Source organism: Panicum hallii, chromosome 3 (assembly GCF_002211085.1).
Source record: "Panicum hallii strain FIL2 chromosome 3, PHallii_v3.1, whole genome shotgun sequence".
In the NCBI taxonomy this organism is placed as follows: Eukaryota; Viridiplantae; Streptophyta; class Magnoliopsida; order Poales; family Poaceae; genus Panicum; species Panicum hallii.
In genome coordinates this window covers 7436231-7449632 of record NC_038044.1, presented here as the reverse complement: position 1 = coordinate 7449632, position 13402 = coordinate 7436231, and the positions used below count along the sequence as shown (strand labels likewise).

The following is a 13402-nucleotide window of genomic DNA, read 5'->3' as shown; positions in this document are numbered from 1 at the left end:
AATATAATTAAACCTTAAATCTAGGGTTTAGATTGAAAAACAGAGGAGCTACAGATGGCAGGTTCTATTTTAGAAAAGGACAGGGGCTTAAACAGAAGAAGAAGGATCTACTCGTGAATACTTTTGAACTGCCGTGGACTGCGGGTTGATTTCGATTGAACTCAGGGGCTAAAGTGCAAAAGATCCTAGGATTGATCAATATCAGATTATTTGACCCCGGTCTAGATCGTCGGATTTGGATCGGACGGCCGGGAGCTGCTGGCGGCTCGGGGTGGCAGCGAGCCGTGCGACGGCAGCGGCGGCGGGGCTCGTCGGGGAATCGCATAAACGCGGTTCTAGCCATGATTTTGACTCGGGTTTGGCCTGGGAGAAAGAGAGCGAGAATGCGAACGCGTTTAGGGGCTTGGAACGAGGCGCGGGGGACCGGGGAAGGCGGACGGCGGCGAGGCGCGACACAATGGCGATAGCGAGCCAGCGTCGCGGCGGGAAGGGTTGAGGAAAGGGGAAAGCAAGCCGGCGAGAACCCTTACCCCAAGGCGGAACTCCGGTGGCGGCTCGCGGCAATAGAAAAGCGGCGAGGCGGCGACGGCGACGGCGGTCGAGGTGCGGCAGCGGTGGCTTGCGCGGCTAGGGTTTGCCAGGCGAGGCGGCGGCTGCGGGGTTGACGGGACCAAGGGCGCGGGGCGGCGACTTTATAGGGCGGCTAAGGGGCCTCAGTGTGCGGGCCCGGGGCGCCGCGCGGGCGGACGTGCCGCGGCCGGACTCGGGCGCGAGTCCGAGCCTGGCTCGAGCTTGAGGACGGGCCCGACAGGCAGGTCCTGCCTGGCGGTGAGGGAAGAAGGGAAAGAGAGAGGGGGCGTCGGGTGGGCCGTTGGGCCGGGGAAGGGGGGTGAAGCAGGCTGGGCCGCGCGGTGAAGAGAGAAAAAAAAGAAAAAGCTGGTGTGTTGGGTCTTGCGGGAAGAAAAGGAGAGAGGGGAAAAGAAAGAGAGTGTGGGCCGGGCCAAAGGAGAAAAAGAGGGAGAAAAAAATGCATTTGAATGCATTTAAATTTAAATTTAAAATTTAAATACAAGTGGAAGACAAACAATAAAACAGTAAATTACTGTTAATTCACGATAAATGCTCTAAAATCAAAATAATTTGAATAAAAATTAATCTAGCAAAATTTATTTAGGTTTCTAATTTGAAAATTAGGGTGTTACAGGTGAGGATGCTGTCTACTAATTTGACGATTAATTACTATGTGCAGATGGACCTGATGCTTCACTGAGCAGAGCTTTATATGATATGATCAGGCATACATTTGGAAGATGTATCTTAAGCTCACTCCTTGGGGCAAATCATTCTGCTGTGGTTCGGTTTCTGTGCACACTGTTCACTTCGCAAAAACTAGCATCTCACGGATATTAAAAAAAAACTGAAATATTTGGCCAAAAACTAAACTTGGGATAGATGATAAGCGATAGAGAGCGGCATGCCATGCATGAATGCATCGCGGTGAGGAGTTGCTAGCTCTGGAATGCCCCGCCCATTTTACGATATGATCTACGTAAGATATAGTAGGAACATAAGATTGCAGGTCTGAAAGTTTCAGGAGAAAAATCCGTATGCCATGAATAAACTATACACATGGGTATCGATTCTTTCTTTCGGTCCTTCACACATTCTGTATGCCAGTTAGCGTAGCTGCACTCTTTAGCAGAAGGATCAGAAATGCAGAACATCGAAATTTCATGGCCGCGTACAATTGTTAACTGCAAGCTAAATCTGCCAAGTAGCATGCCACAAGGAACTTCGGCGACTATAGTTCTTAATCTGAAACCACAGTTTCAAGGCTGACAATTCCGCGGAGCAAGAAACAGCATCAGCACGAGGAATCCTGTCATGTACTGTAGATGAACTTGTCAACGATGGCACAGCTAGCACATTCAGAACATGAAAATCGTGCATACTGACTGAAGTATATTCATCTGTACTGCCCCCACCACTCTCTTCATTCCTCTCCCCCTCTTTCTTCTTCTTCCTCTTCCTCTTCTCCTCCACGTCTGGAAATTGCTAACGGGAGAGGGATGCATTGGGGCTCGGCTGCATGGGGAAGGAGGCCCCAGCCCCATGCCCCTGGGTCTATTCGAAAATAACGTGAAAGTTCGCAGAAAAAATGTGAATGTGAAAAGAAAACCCTAAAACAAATCTCGACGCCGCCGGGCCATGTAAACGCGGCACGCGCAAGAGGACAGGCAGCCACGGCCGCACGGCCGTCCGACGAGCGGCCGACGCTCCGGATCTCCTGCCTCCGCGCTCGTGACGGCACTGGGCTGCCGGGCCCAGCCCAGTACCCGAGCCTCCGCGCACGACTCGACGGCACGAGCCCACGCGCATCCAGGCACACGCCAGGAGGCAACCCTCCCCCATCCCAGGCTCCCACCGTTTTCACTTGGCCTCCCCGTCGCCCCCCTCTCCCTCCCACGCCGCCTGCGCTTGACTTGACCCGCGCCCCTCCTCGTCGTCGTTCGTCGGGGAGAGCGGGCTCGGGCCGCGTCGTTGTTGACGGACGGAGACCGCCCCGCCACCATAAACCCTCCCCTCCCTTCCACCCCACCCGTCGTCGCCCCGCTCCTCCTGCTGCTCGTCCTGCCGCGCCAAGCATTGGGGATCTCGCGGCTCGTTCGTCCGGAGCCGCCGACGCCTGGGCCGGGGACCTAACCCTAGCCGCCGCTGACGCCGGAGGGAGCTGGGGCCGCGCGCGTCGGGACTGGACGGCGCGGGAGGTGGTAAGCTCGTCGGCGCCCTGTGTCCGTGCTGCGCGATGGCTGTGAATTTCCCCCCGGGGGGGGGGGGGGGGCTTGATTGGCTGTAGCGTAGGCGTCTCTGGCTCTTGTTTACCGTGGCACTCTGGTTAGTCGGGAGGCGGAACTGCTGTACGTCGTGGATTGTGCGTCACGCGAGCTTCTGGATGATGCGATTGGTTGATTTGGTGTTTGATCCTACGGGTCACCGCAAAGGGAGGATAGATGTTGCTTTGTGTTGCTGTAGATGGATGTAGTTACAGGAATGGGAGCGCCATGCAAGGGAAGCTTTTACATGCTGCAGGAGGCTCAGAGTGATTGTCTGATTAGTTGTTTGAGAATATAAGTGATATTGAATGGGATACCACGGGCACTGGCTGCTCAACCAGCTCCATTGTTAGGGTGGCTAACAGGTTATTTGTATGATCTGGGCTAGCCCTAGCTCTTTTTGTCCTACCCGTGCCACTGCTTTTAGTGCATTACATGAAACGAATGCTTTTGGTTGTTGTACTATTCTATGTTACCCGTTTCTTTTGTTGTTAATATAGATAGTATTTATACATGCATCAGTGCTGAGCTTCTGTCCTCGTGTGCTCTGATTTCTGTTTTAGTAGAAATAACGGCTTCCTGTTAATCTAGGGTGGATTGTCGGTTGCTACTTTCCTTTTCCGAATTGTGATGGTGGGAAGTTATATGAATTGATTGCCACATGCGTTCGTGGTCACTGGTTATAAATTCCTCCAATTAATCATGATCTTGGATTTGTTTCTGTTAGATTTGTCCTGATGATCCTTCATTGATTATGTTCTGTTTACCGTTGAATTAAAATTTCAGGTTGTCGTGTTGCGGATTGAAAGTACTCCGTGGTTTAATGCTGAACCACTAATTAAGAGGGCAATCATTTGACTAACAGCTGTCCGATGCGGTGGAGTTCTTAATTCGGAGAGACTTACTCATGCTAATCAGTAAAAGGAAGGTGGAGATCTTTCTTGCTTTACTCAAGTGAAGACATGCCCAAGACACCTCCTGTTAAAGCAAGCAAGAACATTGAATCGCAGAAACAATCTGCACCAAACTTAACAGTAACAAATGGACATGCTGGTACGAAGGAAGTGGTCAATGGTGAACGCCCTATCAAGGATGTGAAACGCACTAGCACTTGGATCTGCAAAAATTTAGCCTGTAAAGCTGCTAGACCATCAGAAGATTCATTCTGCAAGAGGTGCTCATGTTGTATTTGTCACAAGTTTGATGACAACAAGGATCCTAGTCTATGGTTAGTTTGTTCATCTGAAAATGATAGCAAGAATTGCTGTGGCTCATCTTGTCATATTGAATGTGCTTTCCGACACAAGAGGGTAGGATGCTTTGATCTGGAGCAAATTATACATCTCGACGGGAGTTATTCTTGTGCTTCATGTGGAAAGATTTCTGGAATACTAGGGTAAGCACAGTTTCTAGTTAATTCTCTAAGTCTCAATATTCCCATTGTTATTTCGCTTCTTTTCTTCATTAGTATGACAGATGCAAATGTTTTAATTCTTTTGCATGAGAAGTGGCTTTGCTCCTCTGCACTGACGAAATTATTGTGCATAAAGTCAGAAACCATTTTAGAACTGTGGCGTATTTTTCTTTGCCTTTGACAAAAATTTCACTCCCATTGGCAGTAGATAAATAATTATGTGAAACCATTTTAGACATGCAACATTCAAGTCAACTGTTACTAGGATCCGATTCATTTTTGCAGTGGACATACTGGTCCTGATGGGGTATTCCTCCAATGTATATAACATTGTATTTTCTAGATGCAACGGTCTCTTTTTATTAAATGTTGTAAATGTACATCTTGAATGAATAAACCTAGAATGATGAAATTATCTTTTCAAAATTTAGTTCTTTGGAGCATGGAATTGTTTGATTACCCAAACAGGTACTGTGTATCAAATGCCAGCTCTTCTAAATTTTGACATACTAGTGGTTTTTTTAATTGAAATCAAGCATCCAATGTTAAAGTTGTGGTATTGATTTGCATATAGATACAATATTTACTTGGGGCATTATTGGAACACCTGCTGTGGCTTTTGGTCATTCATGGTAGACTTGTTTAATTAACATCAACATGTGTATTAATCTTTGTAGCAGATATTGGAAAAGGCAATTAGTAATTGGAAAAGATGCTCGCCGAGTTGATAATCTCTGCCAACGTATTTATTTGAGCTATAGGCTATTGGAGGGAACTAGCCATTTTAACGAACTGCATGCCATTGTTGAAGCTGCCAAAGCAAAATTGGAAAGTGAGGTTGGCCCACTTGATGGAATGTCAGCAAAGAATGCACGTGGTATCGTAAGCAGGTTCTCAGCTGGTATTGATGTGCAGAAACTATGCTCTACAGCAATTCAAAGAGCTGATGAGTTGTTGAGTTCTCCTGACCTGCATCTTCGAGGTAATGATCATCCTTACTCCTTACATAAAATATTTAGCATCATGGTTTTGGTGTTGCTGCAGAAGGCTTACACACTTCTTTGTTTGCAGATTCATTACCTGCTGCCTGTAGATTCAAATTTGTAGACATAACGTCTTCTTCAGTTGTTGTCATTTTGAAAGAAACCTCATCATCTGACATAATTAAAGGTTATAAGCTATGGTACTGGAATAGCAGAGAGCAACCAAGTGTGGAAAAGCCTGTGGTTCTGCCCAAAGATGAAAGAAAAATATTAGTTTTTAACCTATCCCCATGCACAGAGTATTGTTTCAGAGCTATATCATTCACCGAGGATGGGGTACTTGGCCATTCAGAATCTAGGTGCCGTACCAATAGCAAGGAGATATTTTTCAAGCGTGCTACACAGAATGCAGGAGGCACACATATACAAAAAAGAGACAGAAGTCAGTCTTTTAAGTCAACTGGATTCAAGATTGGAGGTCTTTGGAAGAGTATGCAGGAAACTTGGGGTGAAGAGGGCTGTTTTGAAGGGTTTTGTGAAGATACACATGAAGGTTCATGGAGCAGAAGTGCCACAGACACAGAGTTCTCTGGTGCTTGTCGCAAACTTCATTTCAACGCGTCTTCTGTTCCTGACCTAAATGTTGAGGTGCCTGCGCCCATGGACTACACCACTGAGAAGCATTATCATTCAAAGAAGGCACTTGTAAGATCAAATGACAGTGGTGACTCTGAAACCTGCGCAGTTGGCCGGAGTGCAGAACCACCTGCTGTTGAATCTCGGCCAGTAGGCAAGGTGAATAGCGCACTCATTGATAGATGTGAGCAGAATGGTGCTTCTGCTATTTGTCGTGAAAAACAGCTTTCTGGAACGACAAGGCAGTTGGATGGGAGTTATGAGCATTGTGTGAAGGTAATTAGGCAGTTGGAGTGTGATGGACACATTGAGAACGGTTTCAGGATGAAGTTTTTGACTTGGTATAGTCTAAGATCGACAGACCAGGAGCGCAGGGCTGTGACCACATTCATCAAGACACTAAGTGAAGAACCAAGCAGCCTGGCCGAGCAGCTCACCGATTCTTTTGGAGAAATCATAAACTGCAAGAAGTCGAGAACCGGTTTCTGCAACAAGCTATGGCATTAGGACAAAAGGATGAAAATCAAGATATTGCTAACTCACTGATTATCTGAATTTTTCCCAGATCAGTGCAGTAAAATCTAGTTTATTCCACCAATTTGACAGCAACAAAAAGGAGCGTTGGCAAAAATAGGAAATTATTTTAGGCAGCAAATAGCTTGCACTGAAATAATTCTTTTTTTCCATCAGGAAGTAGTGGAAACTTATTTTTCATTGGATTACTGGGTGAGTCCTGGAATTGTTGTAGAATGTTCTCTTGTTATCTGTTGTAGCTCCGTGGAGAAATTTTTGGAGATGGTTCATTGACTAGTCTGGTCATATCATCGTAAATGGAATTCGATTGGTATAAATTGTTGATTTACTTGTCCTTTTATCATTTTTGTTGCATTTACAGTACTGGGTTTGCTTACACCCAGTAGTGGTTCGAAGAGGTTTCCTTTTTTTTCCATTCTTTTTTGCCACATGTGCTGCTAATGTCATTGAATTTGTTAACCTGACGTTGGCGGCCAGGAAAGTAGACGAGTGTCAGTACGGGGGAGTCAAGGGAGTTAAAAAAATTATACCTCTCCCTTTTTTTAATTTACACCCCTTAACATTTTTTTTTGAATAGTGTTACACACACAGATCACATTTTGCAAGTGTTTGGCTGACCAATTTCACTTAACAAATAGACGAACGTTTATTTTATTTATTTGTTGACTCGAAAGTACCACATGCTTTATATCATCCCCCTTTTTGTGCCATGTGCACTTAATATTTCATTTTTAATTTACATCCCATAATAATTTGTTTTTTTGAACAGTGTTATACACATCCACATCACATTTCATAAGTGTTTGGCACACAAATTTCACTCGAAAGTACCACGTGCTTTATATATATCCAACTGGGTGAATTTCAAACCCACCATGACGCTCCGATTTTAAATTAAGGGATACAGTCTGGACAGCAAGTAAAGTTTTAGATTCTTCTGCGCTCCGACCGGACACATCCATGAGGCAACAGCAGAGAATGGACGACTCGCTCGAGGCGGCACTGGCGGCCAGTCCTTACGTCATGTGCCTTCTGATTGCGGGGACATCTATTCATCATCGCTCTCCACGATTGGAATTCGTCCAATCGCAGAGCCGAGCGTAGTCGCCTCCGGCGCCTCCGCCGCTAATCACTCTTGCCGTCGCGCCGCCCGTCCGTTCTCTGTGATTGGAGTTCGTCCACTCGCAGAGCCGAGCGCCCCCGCCTCCGCCGCCGCTAATCACTCTCGCCGCCGTGCCGCCCGTCCACCACCCACCTCCCCCTTCCCGACCTTCTTCTTACCCACCGTCGCCGACCTCCTCCTCTACGGCCGGTGGCCATTAGAGCTCCGAAAATCCGAAACTCCAAGCTCCGCCGCCTCGACCACCACCCTGACCGCTAGGGACCTCGCCGGTGGCCGCTCCCCCCACCTTCCACCGATCGCCGGTAGCTGCTCCACCCCCTCCCCCCTCCCTAGCTCGCCAGCGGCCGCTCCTCCCCTAGCTCGCCGGCAGCCGCTCCCCCTTGTGCGACAGCTCGCCTCCCACCCGCGTGCCCGAGGAATAGATTTTCCCATAGATTGTCTCAAGTCCGTGGAGGCAAAACTTGTACAAATGCTACGGACCTACAGTTAGTCTGTCCGGTTTTTTTGCATTAACTGTAAAATTCTCTCTTGTTACCAAATTAGAGGCTTAGAGTACGCTGAAGCATTCGAGAATTCGAAGAGAAATTTCACACCGTAAATAATTTGTATCCAACAATGTCAGGTTCATCGTCGTATCAATTCTCTATTTCTCTCACAAGACACAGGAGAAATGGCCTCCAAATATAACTATGTGCAAGTTTTTTTCATATAGAAAAACAAAATAAATATGGTCCCATAATGATGGCAGAACAAGAATTCCACATTTCCAAGACCTCCAGGAATCTCGATACATTTAGTTTCTCAACATTGAACTCTAGCCACAAACATTCAGCACCTTGTCCTTCGCTTGTGCAAGTCATGATGTATTTTGCCTTTATGTCCTAGCCTCCTAGGAGATTAGCACACCGTTGACAACCTCCCCCCTCACTCCAGGTGAAGCAACTTTTCAGGTTACCATGATAACTGGAACCATTGTCTGAAACTTGCAGCAAAAATTCACACATCATGGAAACCATGCTTATTCTTCTAGCTCTTCGAGATCTCCATTGGAAAACATGAGCAATACAAGCCATGAAAGAACTCGGATGGCAACCATTCACGTTAGCATTCATCCAGCACACATCAACATTACCCTTCCGAGTAATTAGTCACTGTCCCAACTTTCATCAGTATTTTTCTTCATTTTACCAATCGTGTCACCATGTTCCAAGTCATCATTGCTGTCCTCCTTGCTACTTCTGTGGAAATTTGAGAAATTTATCTTTGGGGATCTTACGCTCGTTTCTTCCCCCTTATAATCCGATCCCCACAAATCTTCTTCTTCAGAGTCTAACCCACCATCATTACTGTTGGAAGCAGCTACTGAATTTCCTGGACTCCGGTTGGAACCTCTGAATCCCCCAGGAATAGAACTCTGTCTGCCACTGGATCTGCTCTTCTCATTCCTTGTACTTTTGAATCGTAGAGGATGATCATCAGGTGCATCTCTATCATTGTCGAATCCAAGAAAACAATCTGTGTCATCACCAGAGTCCCATTCTTTACCTGATGCCTCAATCTCACTATCGTCATGCGACCTCCTTGCATCTGATGTTCTTTTGTTGCTGTTATCTCTCCTGTATCTTCCCTGGCCTCTATCCTGAACATCTGAGTTGCCATAACTTCTGTTGAAACCCCTCCTCTCGCCCACTTCTCCCCTAGGAACAAAATCCCGCCTGCCACTAGATCTGCTCATCCCATTCCTCAGGTTTTCGAATCGTCGAGGATGCTCATCACAAGAACCTCTATCATTGTCAAAGCCCAGAAAATTATCCCTGTCATCAACATCATCACCAGAGTCCCATTCTTCACCTGATGCCTCAGCCTCGCTGTCATCATCCCACCTCCTTGCATCTGATGTCCTTCTGTTGTTGTTATTCTCTCTCCTATATCTTCCCTGTCCTCTATCCTCATAATCTGAGTTTTCGTAACTTCTACCGAAACCCCTCCGCTCACCCACCTCTTCTCTCTCCCAATACCACATTCTTGAAGATTCTTCTTTCTCTGCTGCCTCTTCTTCCTCCCATTGCTTCTCTGCCGCACTTTCTATCTCTGAAATGAACCGGTCAAGCTCCTCCTGGTCGCTATCTTCAGATGGTTGATCACATGGTCCTTTTATTTCAGTAGTCCCAGCAGAAGGTTGTGCATCCCCACGGAAAACGTAGGGGGTACCTTGTTGCTCATCTATGGCTCGGAAAAATGTAGAGGCAACACGCTGGATACTGGCCATAGCAACAGGATCCTCTGGATTGATACCCTTGCGACGGAGTTGTGTCTCTATTTTCTTGATGTTTAATTTCTGTGATTCAAGCGCTTGCTCAAATCTAGCCTTGAATAAAGCCTGCAAAAAGGAAAATTGCATCGATTTGGAAGTCTTACAAAGCTGGAGATAATCAATTTGAAAAATAAATAGATGCTCCATTGGAGTCAACCATATGCAGCATAAATAAACCAGCACTCGGTAGGAATTGGTAAATGACATACAGATCATATGCACAATCCATAGCAAGAGGAAAGTGGAATGGAAATAGCAGGGAAATGCTAACTGAGATAGACACATCAGTTGCATGGGACTGACCTTCCTTTTGGTAAGTGTGTTGAAAGGTATAAGGTTCTTAGGTTGACGGTAGTTTCTTCCTCGAAACATGATGATTGTTTTGGTATTATGAATGTTGATCACAATTCCACCACTTAACCTTGTCAGCATTGCTGCCATTTCCTTAATTTTTTCCTTTGGGAAGTTGTCACAACAAACTTGGACCGTCTCATGGAATTTCCAATGCATATGCATGTTTTGAACAACACCTCCAAAGACTCCACGAACTCCAACAGGTACATAGTTTCTATTTCTGAATCCAATCTTCTTGTAAGCTTGTAGTTGCTCAGCTGTTAACAACTCAGGGTCATGACGTGGAGATGGTAATTCTGGTAGCTCATACTTCTTGAGCTTCTGCAGTAGCAAAGCAACCTTTTTCTTGGCCTGGATAGAAATGGAAAGTATGGCAAATTAATGACTTTGCAACTGAAAGAAACAAGTCAGCTAGATATTCATGATATATCTGGAAACTGCAACTTTTTAATAGGTGTGCAAACTCAGCAAGTGAGTATTAAGCATCCAATCACTAGACAAATAAGCCATATATTTGTTGTTATTTGTTGACACTGATTTAGCGTCAACAGAATGCAAGCATATTTACTACCAATCACCTTTAGTCATTCAAACCATCAGAAAAGCTCCAATAGGCTTCAAATATACCATGATATACTCACAACGAGCGTTACCACACAGTTTTTGAAATTCTAGAACCCTATAAACCATGGGAGTAGTTTTAGGCTTATGTACACGTACAACAGGTGTTTGTGCAAATCAAAACTTGCAACTGACAGGCACATAAGTCAGTACGGCATTTCGAACTCCTAAGGATGCTGTTTGATAAACCTTCAGTTCCCCAGAGCAAACTCCAAACCCAAACTATCTAACCATATTAAACATTTTCTGGGATGCACAGTTACATGTAACAAAGCCTCAGTGCGAAAGCTTTTATTTAACATTACACGACAGACTACTGATTTCTCTCCACAAATCATTAGTGAGCAAAACTTCCAGCACACAACTACAAAAAGTCAAAGAATTGTGTCCCACTTGGAAGAAGTAGACTACTCCGAGATTGCTCAAGCACCCTACTTGCAGCAAGATCATTTGGCCAGTATCACCACGAACATGCAAGAGGAATGAAAAATAGAGGCAACTGCCTCCTTACCCTGCGCAGGTTGTAGATGAGCTTCTCGTCCTCGGTCATGAGCTTCTTCCTGAGCTTGACGGCGCGGCGGAGCTCCCGCTGGGTGCGACCAGTCTCCCTCGCCATCCGCTTCTCCACCTTGCTCCGCATGCTCCTCCCCTTGGTCGACATCGCTCGCCGCCACCCGCCGTCCGCTCCTGCTCCCGCTGCCAGCAACCCCGCGGACGGCGAAGCCGAGTCCGCGACCGCGACCACCGCCTCACCACTCGCGGCGAGGCGCCAGGAGCTGCCCCTCCGCAGAAACACACGCACGCGTCAGAGATCAAGGGGAAAGGGGGAAGAGCCGGCGCCACTGGCACGGGCGAGGGGAGGGGAGGGAAAGGGGGCGGGGCGCACCTGCGGCGGAGCGATGGCGAGGCTGCCCGGAGGAGGCTCCGGAGGACCCACATGGCTGGCCGTCCGGCCGGTCGCCGACGACGACGAGGGTTCTGGAATGCGCCGCCGCGGAGGGACGAGGACGAGGTGGGTTTAGGAGGCGGCGGCGCAGGGCGATAAACCCTGGGCCTGGTGGTGGTGGGGACGGCGGGGGTGGGTTGGGCTGTGTGCGGCCTGAGGAAGCAGGAGCTTGATGTGGGCCGTCGGATGCGAGGTGGTGAACTTGAGCCGTACGATCTGACCGTAAGGCCTTCAGAGTGGCTGAAAATACAGCCATGGGAGCACGTGGACAGTTTTTAGCATAGCAACTGAGAAAACACAAGTAATAAAAGAACTGAGAAAACACAAGCTACTTTTAAAACCGATTAGAAAATAAAATAGTTTTGCGGCATCATACTCGGATCTAAAATTATAAATATTATACGCTAGAAATGAGAAGAGAATAAGTAGACCAGGTATACAAGCAGAATGACACGATTTTTTTTAGATAATGTATTAATTTGTACTGCTTGGGCTGTATAAGCAAGTGGTTTTTTTTCAACCAAACAGTTATAGTGTTGCATGCGTATAATTCTAAAGGCTAGTTGCGCTAATAAAATGTACTCTTAAATTTTAGAGACAGATTGTGTATACGTGCATAGATAATAGGAGTGAGCGTGCATGTATATATATACTGCAAATTTTAGGACAAAAGTAACTATAGAAATAAATAAATAAGTAAATTGGTTCCAACTAGTATCAACTTGATACAGAAAGTGTGTCATGCCGGTTTGTACAAATTAAAGGAGATCCGGTTTGGGCACGTTGCCGATCGACGGCTAGCCGGGGGACGGGAGGAGGTTGTTTCGTGCGGAGGTGGGCGCGCGCGGTAGGGAAGAGAGGACCCACAGATTCTTCTCCGGTAGCCGCACCACGTTTCCATCGTGCGCAGCGGCTAGCTGTTTGCGTGAGGAAGACATCTCGTTGGATGGACGGACGATATAGATCATCCAGCTACGTGCCCATGGGTAGCTGCGCGTGCAGGCTCTCAGGCTTCTAGAACAATATACGCCTTCTAGATGACAGGCACTCTGGACGCGCGCAAACGCAGGCGCCGGGATCTGATGAGATGGGTCTCAGCGGGGAAAATGAGTGGACGAAACCGTACGTGCATGTTGACCCGGTTGTTGTGCCGAGTCAAAAGGGTACATCTATCCCTTTCCCTTCTAGATGGCCGACTTTAGGATTTGCTTGCTACAAAAAGGAAACTTGATGAGTACTAGCACGACTCTAGGACTAGGAGTAGCTTCTCTCTTTTTTCTTTTTTCTTTTTTGTCCTCGGTGTACCTTTTGCCTAAAGTTGACGCTGGCCGATGCAGCATGCAGACATTGAGTTGCCTGACAAGTCACCCTCTGTCCATGTGTTCATTCTAATGTGCTGCATAGCTGAACTTGCCTTTGCGCACATTTTGATGTCCGATGACTCCGTTCCAAGCACAATTTAAGGCATAGAAGTTTTACAAATTTAGTATCCTACACATAGTAGATAGCAAAAAACCATGTAAGCAATTTTGCTACTCCAAAAAGATGCAAAAATGCATATCCAATTGATAGTTTCCAGTCACTGATTCAGTCCCCATAGTAAAAAAAAAATTTCATTTCGGCTGGACCCTACGAAAAAAGAA

General features: G+C 46.6%; 2 protein-coding genes across 5 annotated transcripts; one reads left to right on the top strand and one right to left on the bottom strand.

The window, feature by feature from the left end:
- Positions 1-2401: 2401 nt before the first annotated feature.
- On the top strand, positions 2402-6729 carry LOC112886336 (VIN3-like protein 1). Of its 3 annotated transcripts, none has more exons than XM_025952210.1 (4): positions 2402-2768; positions 3621-4230; positions 4926-5230; positions 5320-6729. In XM_025952210.1, the coding sequence occupies exons 2-4, from the start codon at positions 3797-3799 to the stop codon at positions 6372-6374; spliced, it is 1794 nt and encodes a 597-aa protein (XP_025807995.1). In that variant the 5' UTR covers positions 2402-2768; positions 3621-3796; the 3' UTR covers positions 6375-6729. The 3 variants fall into 3 exon arrangements, with proteins under 3 accessions (XP_025807995.1, XP_025807996.1, XP_025807994.1); XM_025952211.1 differs by having other exon boundaries at positions 2402-2771; positions 4929-5230; XM_025952209.1 differs by having other exon boundaries at positions 2402-2771.
- A 1372-nt stretch (positions 6730-8101) lies between these two features.
- On the bottom strand, positions 8102-11873 carry LOC112888027 (CRM-domain containing factor CFM3, chloroplastic/mitochondrial). 2 transcript variants are annotated; one of them, XM_025954363.1, is made up of 4 exons: positions 11700-11873; positions 11325-11595; positions 10142-10543; positions 8102-9904 (listed from the first exon to the last, which is right to left on the bottom strand). In XM_025954363.1, exons 1-4 carry the CDS (start codon positions 11750-11752, stop codon positions 8669-8671), a joined length of 1962 nt encoding a protein of 653 aa, XP_025810148.1. In that variant the 5' UTR covers positions 11753-11873; the 3' UTR covers positions 8102-8668. The 2 variants fall into 2 exon arrangements, with proteins under 2 accessions (XP_025810148.1, XP_025810149.1); XM_025954364.1 differs by having other exon boundaries at positions 11325-11589.
- Positions 11874-13402: the final 1529 nt, after the last annotated feature.

What these genes read in the sequence shown, in the direction of transcription:
- LOC112886336 (XM_025952210.1), top strand. Translation starts at nt 3,797, where the DNA reads ATGCCCAAGACACCTCCTGTTAAAGCAAGCAAGAACATTGAATCGCAG. An exon ending in AAGATTTCTGGAATACTAGG is followed by an intron (nt 4,231 to 4,925) that starts GTAAGCACAGTT and finishes TAATCTTTGTAG; the next exon opens with CAGATATTGGAAAAGGCAAT. An exon ending in TCCTGACCTGCATCTTCGAG is followed by an intron (nt 5,231 to 5,319) that starts GTAATGATCATC and finishes CTTTGTTTGCAG; the next exon opens with ATTCATTACCTGCTGCCTGT.
- LOC112888027 (XM_025954363.1), bottom strand. Translation starts at nt 11,752, where the DNA reads ATGTGGGTCCTCCGGAGCCTCCTCCGGGCAGCCTCGCCATCGCTCCGC. An exon ending in TCATCTACAACCTGCGCAGG is followed by an intron (nt 10,544 to 11,324) that starts GTAAGGAGGCAG and finishes ATTTCTATCCAG; the next exon opens with GCCAAGAAAAAGGTTGCTTT. An exon ending in ACACACTTACCAAAAGGAAG is followed by an intron (nt 9,905 to 10,141) that starts GTCAGTCCCATG and finishes TCCTTTTTGCAG; the next exon opens with GCTTTATTCAAGGCTAGATT.